The sequence below is a fragment of the Thalassophryne amazonica genome, chromosome 8, assembly GCF_902500255.1.
Source record: "Thalassophryne amazonica chromosome 8, fThaAma1.1, whole genome shotgun sequence".
NCBI lineage: Eukaryota > Metazoa > Chordata > Actinopteri > Batrachoidiformes > Batrachoididae > Thalassophryne > Thalassophryne amazonica.
The window spans coordinates 63,812,799-63,830,425 of record NC_047110.1 but is presented as its reverse complement, the minus strand read 5'-3'; the positions used below and the strand labels follow the sequence as shown (position 1 = coordinate 63,830,425).

The 17,627-nt window shown below is 45.4% G+C and overlaps 1 protein-coding gene across 1 annotated transcript in view; it reads right to left on the bottom strand.

Moving 5' to 3' along the window:
* The window catches only part of tln2b (talin 2b), a 239,193-nt gene that overhangs the window by 67,367 nt on the left and 154,199 nt on the right, over positions 1–17,627 (bottom strand). The window contains 6 exon segments of the mRNA XM_034176485.1: positions 7,424–7,549; positions 9,443–9,626; positions 10,341–10,507; positions 14,030–14,176; positions 16,720–16,839; positions 16,928–17,029. Coding sequence (XP_034032376.1) covers positions 7,424–7,549; positions 9,443–9,626; positions 10,341–10,507; positions 14,030–14,176; positions 16,720–16,839; positions 16,928–17,029 — 846 coding nt within the window.

Sequence of the window (17,627 nt, the reverse complement as noted above, 5' to 3'; positions counted from 1 at the left end):
ATGAATTGCTTTTGTGCAAAAGAATTGTAAAGATTGAATATGATTCCAAAAGAAAGTATGCTGTATTGCAAATTGTGTTACTAGCTGTGTTGCCAAATGATGTTTCTACTGCACGCATGTGGTTTCAACCACAGGAAAGAACAAAAGGTTAACCGACATGTGCTGACTGAAGATAACACCTGAAGAACGGAGCCCAGGAGAGAAGTCCTGACCGCACCTTCCCCAAACCAGTAGCCTGAGGTCGCAGAAACCAGAAGTCGCAAATCTTGCTCAACTGTAGTTGCAAGACCTGTTTATGATTGCTCAACTGCTTATGCCACGTATGCTGACAACCGCACCTGTATGACATCCTAATAAAAAGAGCGAGAGTGCAGCCAGAGTTTAGTGCAGTTTGGAGATTGTTAGAATAGTTTGTCTCTGTGCTGCACTCCTCGCGAGCATTTACAATTGAATTCTACTCTCTGACTCTTATTTGACTGTTGTGTCTTTCTCTGTTACAGTTTTATGATGTTTAGGTGGTTTTAAACCTAACAGACACTCCACCGACCTGAAGAGGGCAAAGCACCTTTTTCCGGTCGAGAACCATGGCCTCGGATTTGGAGGTGCTGATTTTCATCCCGGACGCTTCACACTCGGCTGCAAACCGCCCCAGTGCACGCTGAAGCTCCTGATTTGACGAAGCCAACAGACCCACATCATCTGCAAACAGCAGAGATGAGATTCTGTGGTTCCCAAACCAGACCCCTCTACACCCTGGCTGCGCCTAGAAATTCTGTCCATAAAAATAATGAACAGAACCGGTGACAAAGGGCAGCCCTGGCGGAGGCCAACGTGCACTGGAAACAGGTTTGACTTACTACCAGCAATGCGAACCAAGCTCCTGCTGCGGTCATACAGGGACTGGATAGCCCTTAGCAAAGGACCCCGGACCCCGTACTCCCGGAGCACTCCCCAGAGGGTGCCCCGAGGGACACGGTCGAACGCCTTCTCCAGATCCACAAAACACATGTGGACTGGTTGGGCGAACTCCCATGAACCCTCAAGCACCCAATGGAGCGTGTAGAGCTGGTCCAGTGTGCCGCAACCAGGACGAAAACCACACTGCTCCTCCTGAATCCAAGGTTCGACCATCGGTCAAATTCTCCTCTCCAGTACTCTGGAACAGACCTTACCGGGGAGGCTGAGGAGTGTGATCCCCCTATAGTTGGAACACACCCTCCGGTCCTCCTCCTTAAACAGAGGGACCACCACCCCGGTCTGCCAATCCAGAGGCACTGTCCCCGATCGCCACGCGATGTTGCAGAGGCGTGTCAGCCAAGACAGTCCCACAACATCCAGCGACTTAAGGCACTCAGGACAGATTTCATCCACCCCAGGAGCCTTGGCACCAAGGAGCTTTCTAACCACCTTGGTGACTTCGGCCTGGGTAATGGATGAGTATGCCTGTGAGTCCCCAGTCTCTGCTTCCTCTTCGGAAGACGTGACGATGGGATTGAGGAGATCCTCAAAGTACTCCTTCCACCGCCCGAAAACATCCCCAGTCAGGGTCAACAGCTTCCCACCCGCACCGTAAACAGTGCTGGTGGAGAGTTGCTTCCGCCTCCTGAGGCATCGGACGGTTTGCCAGAATCTCTTCGAGGCTGACCGATAGTCCTCCTCCATAGCCTCCCCGAACTCCTCCCAGACCCGAGTTTTTGCCTCAGCGACCGCACGGACTGCGGCACGCTTGGCCTGCCGGTACCTGTCAGCTGCCTCTGGGGTCCCACCAACCAACAAAGATAAGTAGGACTCCTTCTTCAGCTTGACGGCATCCCTCACTTCCGGTGTCCACCACCGGGTTCGGGGATTGCCGCTGCAACAGGCACCAGAGACCGTGCGACCACAGCTACGAGCGGCCGCATCGACAATGGAGGTGGAGAACATGGTCCACTCGGACTCCTTATCTTCAACCTCCCCCGGGATCTGGGAGAAGCTCTCCCGGAGGTGGGAGTTGAAGACCTCACTGACAGAGGGTTCCGCCAGTCGTTGCCAGCAGACCCTCATGATACGTTTGGGCCTGCCAGGTCTGACCGGCTTCCTCCCCTCCCAGCGGATCCAACTCACCACCAGGTGGTGATCGGTCGACAGCTCTGCCCCTCTCTTCACTCGAGTGTCCGAGACACGTGGCCGAAGGTCAGATGATACGACTACAAAGTCGATCATCGACCTCCGGCTCAGGGTGTCCTGGTGCCACGTGCACTTATGGACACCCTTGTGCTCGAACATGGTGTTCGTGATGGACAAACTATGACTAGCACAGAAGTCCAACAACTGAACATTGCTCGGGTTCAGATCGGGGAGGCCGTGCTTCCTGATCACCCCCGTCCAGGTCTCACTGTCACCGCCCAGGTGGGCATTGAAATCCCCCAGGAGAACAATGGAGTCCCCAGTCGGAGCACTATCTAGTACCCCACCCCAGGGACTCCAGGAAGGTCGGGTACTCTGCACTGCTGTTCGGCCCGTAGGCCGACACAACGGTGAGAGACCTGTCCCCGACCCGAAGGCGTAGGGACGCGACCCTCTCGTTCACCGGAGTGAACTCCAACACATGCCGACTGAGCTAGGGAGCAATAAGCAATGCGACCCCAGCTCTCCGCCTCTCCCCGTGGGCAACGCCAGAAAAATAAAGTGTCCAGCCCCTCTCCAGGAGTTGGGTACCAGAGCCCAAGCTGTGCGTGGAGGTGAGCCCGACTATCTCTAGTCAGTATCTCTCAACCTCCCACACAAGCTCAGGCTCCTTCCCCCTAGCGAGGTGACATTCCACCTCCCAACAGCCAGGGGCTGTGAGCATGGACCAGGCCGCCGGGCCACCCGCCCTCGACCGCCACTCAATCCTCTCTGCACCTGACCCCCATGGCCCCCTCTGCAGGTGGTGAACCCACAGGAGGGCGGGCCCACGTCGCTCTTTCGGGCCGAGCCCGGCCGGGCCCCATGGGCTAAGGCCCAACCACCAGGCGCTCGCGCGCGAGCCCCAACCCCAGGCCTGGCTCCAGGGTGAGAACCCGGCTCCGCCATACCGGGCGACGTCTCGGCCCTTTTTTTTACTGGTCATGGAGGTTCTGAACTGCCCTTATTCTGACCCGTCACCTAGGACCTGTTTGCCTTGGGAGACCCTACAGGGAGCACAAAGCCCCCGACAACATAGCTCCTAGGATCATCCGGGTACACAAACTCCCCCACCACGATAAGGTGGCAGCTAGAGGGGGAGAACTGTCTGTTTTATGAAACAGACAGTTTTTTGTGTGCAGTCACAATGTGCACTAACCATTCACTTACGGTGCCATGTTATTTTTTACTTTACAAGTAGATATCAAGGTAATTTCTGAACATAACTTTTGCAAGCTATAAGAAACTTGAGCACGCTCACTACAATAGGTAGCATAAAACTTTGCAATGAACAGCATAAGTACACACTTTTTTCTGTAATTTTTTTCTTTTACCACAATGCTTTGTTTTCCTATGATGTCACTGAGTGCCACCTTTATCAAGATAAAATCTTTTCTAATGAAATTTGAGCAGTGAAAATAGCATGGGTGCATTTTAAGCTATTTTCTTTATGCCTTGCATTAGGAGGTGAAGATTGACATGCTTGCTTGACATGCTTGCTGATGGCCAAAAGCTGCCGTTTAGTTCACAGTTGTCTTCTGTAGGTTTTGTCACCAATGAGACTACCAGTCTAACTTGACATAATTACTAATTGTATACTTATTAATTTGAGGAAATAAAGAACATTTGTGGATGAAGTTGGATGTTGTTGTAGTTCCCCTGTTCTATTACGAGAGCTGTGCATACTGTAGGAATAGTCAGAAATGTTAGCATATTTAGCCACTTTTCTAAGTCCAAGTCCATTCAGATATCCATTTTCTATACTAGAGTACCCCAATCAAGGGTCATGGGGGAGTTGGAGCATGTCCCGGCAGTGTACCCCAGCATATCCATGCAGTGATTGCTGGAGTACACTCTGGAAGGACAGAACACCAGTCTACTGCAGGACCATATACAGAAAGGCAAACAGACACTCGCACGCTCACCTACGGTAAATTTAAAGTTTCCAATTTATCTAACCTGCATGTCTTTGGAAGTGGGAGGACGCTGGAGCACCTGGAGGGAACCCACACTAACACAGGGAGAATATGCAAACTCCACATAGAAACGACCAGGTGAGAAGCGAACCCAGGACTGCATTGCTGTGAGGCAACAGTGTCAACCTCTAAACCACTGTGCCACCCTAAGCCCACGTCTAAATTGATAAATTCCATACTTCTGCGAAGAAATGTTTTTACGCACAGTTTAAGCACAAATATGTGCAAACGAATAGCTGATAAATGAGGCCCTGAGTTTCATAATAACAAAGAAAACAGGAAGACCTTGAAGATCTGGAATTCATTATTCTACAATGGTACTGGCATCACCAAACGCCTCTGTTCAGCAACCTCAGTTCAATTCAATTGCAGTTAATTTTATCTGTATAGTACTAAATCAAAATAATGCTGCCTCAAGATGCTTCACATGAATATGGTCTAACCTTACCATCCCTGCCAAGCAAGCACACAGGTGACCACGGTAAATAAAAACTCCCTCTGGTGATAATGAGGAAGCAGACCAGACCGGAAGCAGACCAGACTCAGAGAGGTGACCCACTGCTTAGGCCATTTTAACAGTTACAAGGTTTTCACAGATTTTATATGAATGTCATAACAAACAAAAGAAATGGAAAAACAAAAACAGAAAAGACAGAAAAGCAATAAAAACAGTCCTTAATTGAAAAAAAAAATGCATTTTGGGTAGTTATTCCATCTGTGTTTTTGTCCAGTTCTCGTTTGGTCCAGATGAAGAATGACTTCCAGTCACTGGTGCAACAGTCAGAGATCTGTTTCGTTGCTAATATAATATAAATTAAAAGGAGAGGAAGCATAGTTGATACCACATTTGTATGCTAGCCATACGAAAGGGAGAACAGATGAGACTTTAGCCTGAGCTTGAATGTCTCTATGTCTCTATGACTATTTTATCTCTGTAAGAAGTCATTCCACATGGCAGGCCCAGGATAGGAGAAAGTTCTGTGGCCTGCTGACTTTTTTAACCTTAGGGCCACAAAGTAGTTCTGTGCTGTGGGAACACAGAGCACGGACAGCATGTAGGATGTAATTAGGGTGTAATTAAGCCAACTAGTAAGAGAGGTATAATTTTATAAGTTAATAGCAGAATCTTAAAATCAGACCTCACAGAGACACGAAGCCAGTGAAGGGAGGCCAAAATCAGTGTAATGTGGTCAAACTTTCTGCTTCTAGTCAAAATTCTGCAGGCAGCATTTTGAACCACTTGGGTAGCACAGTCTTGTTTGAACCCCTGCGTGATATCGCGGTATCTGACCACTTCCGGGGACAGCCTGCCGTTGTGCAATATAAACACAGCATCACTTCACACGGAAAAATGGTGTACTGCTTTGTTTTCAGCTACAATTACCGAAGCAGTCAAGAAAAGTGCATTTATTTTTTTTTGGTTCCTAGTGGAGAAGAGAAGACAAGGCAAATGTGAGAGGTCGTGTCAGTAAGTGTTAGCCTACACAGCCAAGCAAAGTAGCTTCGTTCTCTCACCTGCACAATTGCCTCAACATGTTTGAACTCCGGGTCATAAACAAACCGCAACATATGTCCACCTTCCACCACACTGTCACTTTTCCTTTGCATTTTCACTTTGTTTGCCGTGTAATTTGCCCAAAAACTCAGAGAAAGTGCCATGTTTCTGCTGGGGGCGTATGAGGGCTGCCCCCGGATGTAGAATTATTGTATCATATTTTAACCCTTTAGCGCCCACCCTCAAACAAGACTGCACCTCCCAATTGGAGACCCCTAATGCTGAACTGTGGTAAACCAAAGAAGAGAAAATTGCAGTAGTCCAGTCTAGAAGAGACAAATGCATGGATCGAGTCTCTGCATCAGCCATAGATAGGAAGGGATGAATCTTTGCTATGTTACAAAGGTGGAAGAAAGCAGTCCTTGTAATATCTCTGACAATGTGGGATCAAAAATCACTCAAAGGTTCCTTACTTTGTCAGTGTGATACATGAGCCTAGGTTAAGCATTAACCTGTCAAAGTGATGTCAATGTTTTGCTGGACCAAGGATCATCATTTCAGTCTTCTCTGAATTTAAAAGAAATTGCTATACATCCAGCTTTTCACTGAAGCAAGGCAATCCTCTAAAGTCTTAATGGCTCATGGCTTGATATGCTCTGGCCTGGCATATTTTTACCTCAAAGGCTGAAGACCCAGAGACATAATTGTCACTGCCAAGGAAAGTGAATGTCTCTACCGATTTGACACTTTCACTGCATACAGGTACACTTATGATGAATACAGGAGTACAGGAAATTGTTAAAAGTCTGGATTTTCATCTTGATCCAGGACAATCACAAGTCCAGTCACTCTGACTCCTCACTCAGCTTCTTAAGTGCTGCAATCAGGATATCCAGTGATTCTGCCAAGATCACAGAATTGTCTACAAAGTCAAGGTCAGTAAACTTTCCTTGCCAAAAAAGAAAGCTAAGCTGCTGTTCTCCACAATCCTATCTGACCCAGCAGCAAGCACTGAACAGTGTTGGAAGCAAAACAAATCCCTGGCTGATGTGTGTGTTCACTGGGAATAAGTCAGAAATTCTGCCACATAGCATTCACAGTACCTGTGTTTAGGCTAGTTATGACGATTTACAAGAGAAGTGCCTGGTCAACCCTAAATCTCTGGACTACTCTCTTTCCATTTACAAAAGAAAATCTAATAAATCATATGTAGCAGTTAGAGCTGCAGCCTGGTTTTAAGACAGTTTAAAAAATATCTGAACTGAGGGCTTTAGATGGGTAAATATGTGGTTAAGATATTACACACACATGACCCAAATGTTTTCTGTTGCCTTCATGTGACAGAAGAATTAAGTCCTATATATGCTTTAAGGCCTGTTGGTGCCTGTGCTTTCCTCTGGATTCCATAGTATGAAGCAGGTGAGAGTCTACAACTTTCTATGGACATATATATATATATATATATATATATATATATATATATATATATTACATATATATATATTATTCTGAACACTACTGTACATTCACACAGCGCTGCAGAGCTCAGCACCGAGTCCGGCCCACATACAAACACAACTGGAAAACCGAAAAGCATGCATAGTCTGATAAGGACTGTCACATTAGGTTGTGAAAACGCTTTGCTCTGTACTCCCGATAAGTCAAACACATAACACAAACACAGAAAGAACATTTCTCAAATGTATATCCACATTCAGTGACAAAATAGAGTAATTCACTGGGATCTCACTTCATTGAAATCACTTTACTCCTAAGTCAGACATGACAGCCATTTATATTCCTCTACCTTGGCTGCGCTTTTCAGCTGATACATGGACGGGTCATCAGCTGGTTTTCCTGCGGCACACTTCGTGGCACCGATGAGTTCGGCCAGAGCCTTTGCCACATCCCGCACCGCGTTTATTAGAACCACCTGAGGAGATAGAGCTGGAATCAATACAACACAATGGTCAGAGTATAGGTTTATCAGCAGGCCCAGGGGAGAGGATTTAACACTGCGGCGCTTATCACTCCCACCTAGTCATGATGTTTCAGACTTAGTGGAAGGTAGACAGAGAAAGAGGCACAAGAGAAAGAGGAGCCACAATGAATATCAGATGAGGCCGCAATTACACAGGGAATATAACACTGGGAGCACAGAAAGACAAAAGACATCCATTTTAGATAGCTAATGAAAGAGAATAGTGTCATGATTATGGGTTATAATAGTGGAGCTCCATGCAGCCAAATTAAAAAGTAATAGCTGAAAATTGTCAAAGATGCAAATGACTGAGATAATAAATGCCATGCCATAAATGCATGCCACTGCAGAACAGACTACGGAAATGTATTATTTTCTGGTTTACTACATAAGATAACCAGATGTTTTCAGATTATTCAAAATATGTCTGTTGTTAGTTCTAACCAGCAGTGGGAAACTAATCACATTATACCTGTATTGGTGGATTTTAAGATTCTGTGGTTGATTTCTAAAATAATGAATGGATGTGCCGCACTTTACTGTCTTGTGGCCTGAAGTCTCAGGATACAGGCTTTCTCTGTGTTCCTAAAGTTAAGAAGAACTCGACAGAATGTAGGGGTTTTTTGTTTACTGTAATCCTGTGAAATAATCTGCTGGTGGATGTGACAAAGTCAAATTGTGTTGAATTTATGTTTAAAGATTAGATTTTAAGTTATTTATTATTAGCACATGCTTTAAATTAAACATTTTATTTGAATGTCTAAAATTTTGAAGTCTGCATAGATTTAGTGTTTGGATTACCCTGTTCTTATTAAAGTTATAGTGTGCAGGATTTAGGGTCATCTAGTCATCTAGGAGCCTGCTTCACAGGAGCAGGCTCCTAGGAAGATATGCAGGCTATTTCTAAGATCATGAAAAAAACAATTCATTGATGAAGGTAATTAATCATACACTAATGCCTGGTTCGCACGGCAAGATAATTAGGCCAATTTCTGACCCAATCTTCCCCCCTTACGACAATCTTAAGGATGCCCCGACTATCATGATGGCTCTCAAGATAATCTTATCAGATATTCCTGCGTGTGTGGTGCGTTAAGAGTGCTGTAGTCTGCTCGGAAGGACGCCAGGAGCGCTCAGACCACAAATCTGGGATATTTAACATGTTGGGTTGTCTTGGCCTTACATGGCAGTGTGTGTGGTGTCCTCCGATCACAAATGAGCAAACAGCCTGCTGAAAGTGACGTGTAGCCAATCCGAAAGCGAGGTGACGGACACACGGAGCAGAATCCAAAATCAAAACTGCTGTTATGGCGCACCAGAATGTCTCGTGGCGCGCTGTCTCCACTCCTTTAAAGAACACCTTTTCTTTTTGTATCATTTTTTTTTCTCTGATAGAAATAGTCCACAAACTATCTCCATTTGTTTACTCTGAATTCATGTGTTATCTCTATCTTGCGAGATTTCCTGTCTGACCTGGGAATGTTCGTGTGTGAAATCTGTTTGTGTGTGGTGTGTTGTCTTCACCGTGTGCCTTCACACCACACACTGTACGACCAAACCTATTAGATCTATGATTGTTTTTTATCTCCATGTGTGTGGTCTCTCAGGTATTGGAAACCTACTGACAATTTTAAAATGTGTTATTTCCATTTCTGGTAAAAAACACTCCTAAATCCTAAGCACCGCAGCTTTAATGGATGATTTTTGATGTATTTTTTTTCTGATTCTGTAAAAAAACTTTGAAGTGCATGAATCTAGTGCTATAAAAACTATGGTATGTTATTATTAACTGTGACTGCATAGGGCTAAAACATCTGTGGTTCAGTTTTATTCAGTTTTTCTTGCCTGTGTCTCGGGATCCTCAGAGCCCATACTAGTTGCTCCCAGTTTGACCACCTCAGTGAGCTGAGTGATGGTCTTGGCTGAGGAGTGGGCAGCCTGGGCCAGCTTCTCCTGGCTGGACGCGGCTCCAGCCACCAGCAGCTTGGTGTCCTCCACTAATGCTTTGGCTGTCTTCAAGATACTCTCCCTGAGGGATGGCACACATTGTGTCACAATCTGCTCCACAGTCACACTCAAGAAATTGCAATATGAAAGGAAGCTGTTGCAGTAGTAAATACAAAGCTTATTAAATAAGGGCCGGCAATAGCTCAGTTGGTAGAGTGAGACGTCTTGTGACCGAAGGGTCGGCGGTTCGAATCTGGCTCCTAACCAGTCAAAAATCTGCATGTTGCCATTGTATCCTTGGACAAGACACTTAACCCACCTTGCCCGTATATGAATGAGGTGGTGGTCAGAGGAGCCGTAGGCGCAGAATGGCAGCCATGCTTCCGTCAGTTTGCCACAGGGCACCTGTGGCCCACAGGTGCCCTATGGCTACACTAGTAGCTTACCACCACCAATGTGTGTGAATGTGCAAGTGAATGAATAATGCAGCTTGTGAAGAGCTTTGGGTCTCTTGAAAAGTGCTCTATAAATTATTATTATTATTATTATTATTATTATTATTATTATCAGCATTTAGCTACACAATGACTCAAAAAAGGCTATTAACTCAAATACTAGTAATTTAAGCCAAAGGACACACATGTATCTTATTTGGGATGCTTGTATCCTTGAGATGTATTCATTTAATGTCTGTTTGTAGCATCAATGTCAGACTATATCAATACAAGAACCTATTTTGTGGAAAATAGATTTTTGGTTCACTCAGAATTGTGTGCGTGAGACAAGGTCATTGCACCTGTGGTCAGCAAAAGTCTCTTCATTCTCAGGGTTTAGTGTTCCAGCTGAGGCGAACATGATGGTGGTGTCCAGATCAGCAATGATGCCAGAAACAGCGCTGGCTGCTGTGATACAGGCCTGGGTTCCTTTATTCCCAGCTTGTAGTGCTGACAGGACCATGGACACCTGGGAAATGTAAAAAGCACAGCTTAATATATTCCAAGAGCTCCTTGCAACATATTCAGTTACTTATACAAAGAACTTAATTTTATGCATTGTGCATATTTCTTTACTTTCTTTAATTGGCACACACTCTTTTCCAGAAAGTGTGTGCCAATTAAAGAAAGTAGTAAAGGGAGTAGTGTGTGCCAATTACAGAGGCATCACACAAGTTAGCCTCCCTGGTAAAGTCTACTCCAGGGTGCTGGAAAGGAGGATTCAGCCGATAGTCGAACCTCAGACTGAAGAGGAACAATGCAGGTTCCTTCCTGGCCATGGAACAACCGACCAGCTCTTCCCTTTCACAAGGATCCTGGAGGGTGCCTGAGTGTATGCTCATCCAGTGTACATGTGTTCTGTGGACTTGGATAAGGTGCATGATCGGGTACCCCGGGAGATACTGTGGGAGGTGCTGCAGGAGTATGGAGTGAGGGGGTCCCTTCTCAGGGCCATCGAATCTGCAAAGCGACAGCAAAGCGAGAACTGTGTTTGGGTTCTCAGCAGTAAGTCAGACTCATTTCCAGTGGGGGTTGGCCTCCGCCAGGGCTGTGTCTTGTCACCAATCTTGTTTGTGATATTCATGGACAGGATATCAAGGCGTAGTCGGGGGGAGGAGGGTCTTCAGTTTGGTGGGCTCAGGGTCTGATCATTGCTTTTTGCAGATGATGTGGTCCTGTTGGCTTCATCGGCCTGTGACCTCCAGGGCTCCCTGGGTCAGTTTGCAGCTGAGTGTGAAGCGGCTGGGACGAGGATCAGCACCTCTAAATCTGAGGCCATGGTTCTCAGCAGGAAACTGATGGATTGCTTACTCCGGAGAGGGAATGCGGTCTTTCCCCAAGCAAAGGAGTTCAAGGACCTCAGGGTCTTGTTCATGAGTGAGGGGACAATGGATGAGATTGGCTGGAGAATCGGTGCAGCAGGTGCAGTATTGTACTCAATCTACCGTACTGTTTTGACGAAAAGGGAGCTGAGCCAAAAGCCGAAGCTCTCGATCTACTGGTCAATCTTCATTCCTACTCTAACCTATGGTCATGAGGGTTGGGTCATGACCACAAGAACTAGATCGCAGCTTCAAGCAGACAAAATGGGTTTCCTCAGGAGGATGGCTGGTGTCTCCCTTAGAGATAAGCTGAGAAGCTCGGTCATCCGTGAGGAGCTCGGTGTAGAGCCTCTGCTCCTTTGCATTGAAACGAGCCAGCTGAGGTGATTTGGGCATCTGGTAAGGATGCTCCCTGGGCACCTCCCTAGGGAGATGTTCCAGGTACGTCCAGCTGGGAGGAGACCTCAGGGAAGACCCACGACTAGGTAGAGAGATTACAGTACATCTCTATGCTAGCCTGGGAACACCTCAGTATCCCCCAGTCAGAGGTGGTTATAGTGGCCCGGGAAAGGGAAGTTTGGGGTCCCCTGCTGCAGCTGTTGTCCCTGTGATCCCATCCTGGATAAGCGGTTGAATATGTATGTATGTATGCATATTTCTTGATTAAACTGCAGTATTTCTTCTTAATCCTCTTAATATCACATCGATATGAGGCAGAAAATGTTTCACAGAGACTCTGAGCATTCTGCAAAAAGTGGATTAAGTTGAGACTATTAGAAGACAGAGCAGGGTTAAACATGCGTCAGATAAGTGTCTGCTGCACAATCACATTAACTCAATGAGCCTGACTCTACCAATCACACCACTCCCACAGAGACTGTCTGTTCATCACTCATAATAAAAAAGAAAGGAAAGGAACACTTCAATGAGCACACGTGAGAACACAAAAAACGGAAACTAATATGAACCCTGAAAAACATCTCCGGCTCAGACTGTGATCAGCATGGCCAGCTCTTCTAACACAACAATAAAGAAGCACCTTTTTTGTTGCACTTATATTGCTGAACACAAACTTCTGACTATGCATTTAGTTTAACATTAAGCTGCACCTTAGGGCCCTGTCCCACTGGCGTTTGGGAGGATTTGCAGCTGGAATGTGCACAAAAGTGGCCCACATCTGCCAAACAACCGCAATAACCGTGTAACATTCCTGTATGAGTTGGCCGCCATCCGAACACGTCCGTGATCATCCGCAGAGGCACGCATTTTTGAGCGGCTCAAAAATCCTGCTGCAGATGAGATCTGCATCACTGCCTGAACACATACTGAAGACATACGCAGGCCATACACAACCAACGCGCCGCATATCCCGTCATCCGTTGATATCCGCAACCAACGGGTTGGCGCGGGTTGGTGTTGGGAAAGTGTAGTGACACGGACCCACAACAGGGGCATAAATGAAAGGACAATAGAGGGAGTTAAATTTGAATGCTTTACTGTTGTGAATGTCACAACCACACACAGCAGATTATAGAATAAATACAAGTCAATGGATAAAGGTGTCGTGTGGGCAGGCTCGACGATAGGAGACGTCCGTCTGGAGAAGAACCGGAACCACACGATTTCCACCGCCACCGAACCCGAAGGATACTGGAGCCGCCAGGTCTCGAGTCCCCCAGCGTCTGAGTAACCACTTATCTGGTGGGAAGTAGAACGAAACAGTCGCGGCCCACGCCGGTCCTCTGGGTAGACAGCTGCAACAAAGTAGCTCTTGAAATCACTTATTATAATATGCAGGCAGAGAAAGTTACCTCCAAAGAAGTACGATATCTCGGCGACGTGGTGGAGGTGTCATCCTGCTTTTATCCGGGGTGAAGTGCAGATGATCGGTGACAGCTGTCATAGTTGATGAGTGACAGCTGTCACCTCGGCAGCGCCCCCTCGTGCCTGAAGCCCGCTCTTCAGGCAGGGCGCCCTCTGGTGGTGGGCCAGCAGTACCTCCTCTTCTGGCGGCCCACACAACAGGTTGGCGCGGCTTGGCGGCGGACCGGGACAGCGTGCAAAACAGATATGACACGTGCCCAGCACGGCCACATCACGGTCACAAATGGTATGTCGCGCATGCAGACAGAGTGGGCACAGATGAAGCGAGTGCATCATGGCCACTGTGCCCCTCATTGGGGCACCTCCGTGGTCGCCTTCACTTCTGTTCCCTGTTATATCGCTTTTCTTCCTCATGTATTCACTGATCCACCCCGGGACATTTGTCATTTCCGCCCACCTTTGTTGCGGACGCTCAGCTTTTGTCTCCTCATTTCATGAGCAAATCCTCCTAAATGCCAGTGAGACAGGGCCCTTCGCGGGAACACTAAGAAACTTATGTGTCAGCAACACTAAAGTACACCGTTATTCATACCTGAACTGCTTCTACACAAAGCTTGCAGATGCAAATGCTAATATGTGCCCTATTACTTTATTTAGGCAAGGACACACAGAGTAGCATGACTGAATAATAGATGAAATACACTTAATTAAAATTCTAATGTTAAGTTGTAGCTGCTCCTCATAAGGCAGCAACAGATGTCAAAAAGCCAAAATAGAAGGTAATTTCATCCTGTGCATTTTAAAGACACTGTGTCTGATTTTTACCACATTCAAGAACACATTACCTTCTCTGTGACTGCACGGGCACACTCGATGAGCTCCCTTTTGGAGAAGCTGTCAGTGGGACTGAGCTGCAGCGCTCCAGCTTTCTGGACCAGGTAGATGCAGCCGTGGCCCAGCTCTTGCACCCGCGTCTTTATGTGGAAGCCCACCTGAAAGCAGAAATCAGCATCTACCGACAATGTATCCATCTTCTACTGTAAGTCAGTGTAGTACGCAATCACAATATGACTAAACTGTCTCTTATGTACCGAGTGGACGACAAATGTTTTGATACACCCTCACAGATTGGATATGACCACGCCACTAGTAATTCCCAGACTGAGATTTATGGGTGGGCGGTACTTCATTTTAAGTATCACTAAAGGCTTTTAGGCTTTGCGGTGCAGTGTCACAATTCGCTATGGTAACCAGTAGGGGTTTCAACAACCCTGATAGTTCCACACATTTCTGTTCTTTGGACTGCACAAAACGTGTTAAAAAAAGACTGTGTGGGTGCTGAGAGCAATGAAGGTAGTGGGGTAGGTCAGGGCTGTACATTTCAGTTTGAGCTCATATTGTGAGGAGGAGCCTTGAAGAAAAGGTGTTATGAAAGAACAGCAAATATCTCATGTGATCGAGGTGAGTGAATACAGATACAGCGAGGCAAATTAGTATTGAACATGTCACCAATTTTGCTCAGTAAATATATTTATAAAGGTGCTATTGACATGAATTTTTTACCAGATGTCAGTAACAAACCAAGTAATTCACACATACAAAGAAACTGACACAAACGCAGAAATGAAGTTATGTGTAATAAAATGGAATGACAGGGAAAAATGATTGAACACACGTACTGAAATTTATTTAATACTTTGTAATGGAGTCTTGTGTGATGAGCCTGCACACAGGCCATGGCAGCTGAATGCATTATTTATTTTCTACTAAACAATTGTACCTGCTAATTCCAGGTCTTTCTGAGCCTCTCCACAAGTGGTCCTTGGCTCTTAGACAATTATAGTAATTCTTTTCACTTTTCTCTCCTTCTTGAGAGAAGCACCTGATCATGGCCAGTTTATGGTGAAATTATGTTCTTTCCATTAGTGGATTATAGCCCCCAACAGTGCTCACTGGAAGATTCAGAAGTTTAGAAATCCTTCTGTAACCAATGCCATCAGTATGTTTTGCAACAATAAAGTTGCAAAGATCTGGAGAGAGCTCTTTTTAACCTATCATAAGGTGTTTCTTGTATTACACCTTGGTAAGGAGACAAGTTTTTATAAGCTATTATTTGGGACTGAACCAGCTGATATTAATGTGCACTGACAAGGGACAGGATTTCCAAGGTGTCGTGGCTTTCCATCCCTTTTTGCACCTCCCTTTCGTCAGGTGCTTAATACTTTTTCCCCTTTGTCATTTCACATTATTACACAAAACTTAATGTATGCGCATCAATTCAATTTATTGAACTTATAGAGTGCCAAATCACGACAGCGTCGCCTCAAGGTGCTTCACAGAAAACAACAACAAATATTAAAAGCATAATAAAAAAGTAAAAAAGTAAAAAGAATAAAAAGCCTAGTAAAACAATATGTTAATCATATAAAATAGAAAACAAACGTGTCTTCAATCGCGACTTAAAAGTCTCAACAGAGTCCAACTGCCTCACTAACGCAGGGAGAGCATTCCACAGGACCGGGGCAAGATAAGAAAAGGCTCTATTTCCCGCAGACTTTTTATTAACCCTAGGGACATAAAGTAAACCTGCGTCCTGTGAACGCAAATCCCGGGCCGATACATAGGGTTTAAGTACATCAGCCAAATAGGAAAGTGCCAGTCTGTGAACAGTTTCATAGGCCAGTAGCAGGACCTTAAAATCTGATCTCACAGAGACAGGAAGCCAATGAAGAGACACCAAAATGGGAGTTATGTGATCAAACTTGCTGCTTCGTGTCAAAAGTCTGGCAGCAGCATTTTGAACCAACTGAAGACCCCTGATTCTCGACTGCGGCAACCCAGAAAATAAAACATTGCAATAATCCAATCTAGAAGAGACAAATGCATGAATCAGGGTCTCAGCATCAGCCATAGACAGGATAGGACAAATCTTCGCTATATTTCACAGATGGAAGAAAGCAGTCCTCGTAATATCTCTAATGTGGAAGTGAAAAGACAACATAGGATGAAAAACTACGCCAAGGTTCCTCACCTTGTTTGGATGATGTATGACACACAAACTCATGCCAAGTGCTAGCTGATGAAATTAATGCAGATGTCTCGCTGGACCAAGAACCATCATTTCAGTCTTATCAGAATTTAAAAGTACGAAGTTACTAGACATCCAGCTTCTTACTGATGCAAGGCAATCTTGTAAGGATTTTATGTGTGTGAGATTACCACCAGTTATCGGCATGTACGAGTATCATCAGCATAGCAATGAAAGGCAATGCCAAAATGCTGCAGTATATGCATCTATGGCTTGATTTCTTTGTATGTGTGAATTGCTTGGGTTGTTATTGACATCTGGTGAAAATTTCATGTCAATAGCACCTTTATAAATATATTTACTGAGAAAAAAGGTGACATGCTCACTACTTATTTTACACGGTGTATAGGTTCAGATACAAGTTGATGTTTCAATGTTCCCTTGGCCTGATACAGAGTGTGAAGCATTTTCTGTGTTTGTTTTTCCTATACCGTATGTCCGTCTTACCTCCTCTGGCTCTGCAGTGGCTGCTGCCAGGCGTCCTTGGTGTGCTAGCTGTCCATAGTCCACTGTCATCTGAGAGGCAAGTCCGCCAAGTTCTTCAGGACAGGTTACTGACTTAGTCATCTAAAGACAAAAATGACAAGAATCACAACTAGAGGCAGATTAATACTTTGCCGTCTGACAAGCTATTCTAATTGATATGTATCCTCACCAGCTCCTGAGCGGTGATAGCGATGGCTTTGGAGAACTTCACCATGGTGGTTTGGTAGTCCACGAAGGAGCCCTCAGGTTCAGGAGGTGTTCCTTCATCCAGCTGTAAAAATCAACCGCAGTATTTAGATTCACAGATACTCAACTTTCATCACGTTAGTTGTTATTTTTTCTATCTGCTGTGTAGCGTTGGATATATATGCACAGCTAGTTGATCAGTGATTTTTGTTGTTGCTGTTGTTTTTTTTTGTCTCACGATTGCTGTCATTTGTTGGGGTTGATGAGGAAAATGAGAGTAATACATGAAAGTCTAGTAAAAGGCCCCAGCCTCAACTTTATCTGAAGTCTGGGTCTTTTAGTGAAGCTTAGGGCTAGTGGCTGGCGATCACCTTATTATTTCTTTTGTTTTTCTTGTTGCTAAATGCTGATAAATTATACTGTATTTGTTGTCTTTCTGCCGCTGATTGTGTTTTTTTTCTCTGTTTAAAGTGTGGCTCCATCCAGAGATGAGAGTGGGTGTTTTCTTCTGCAGGCCTCCCGTCTTGTGCACCAGCATGGACTCCCAAAATCTCCTGTATAATTTCCTGTATTGTCAACTGTGTCTGTAACATGGCCCAAGCAGACGGTCACCCCTTTGAGTGTGGTCTGCCTGAGGTTTCTTCCTCAAATCATTAGAGGGAGTTTTTCCTTACCACTGTTGC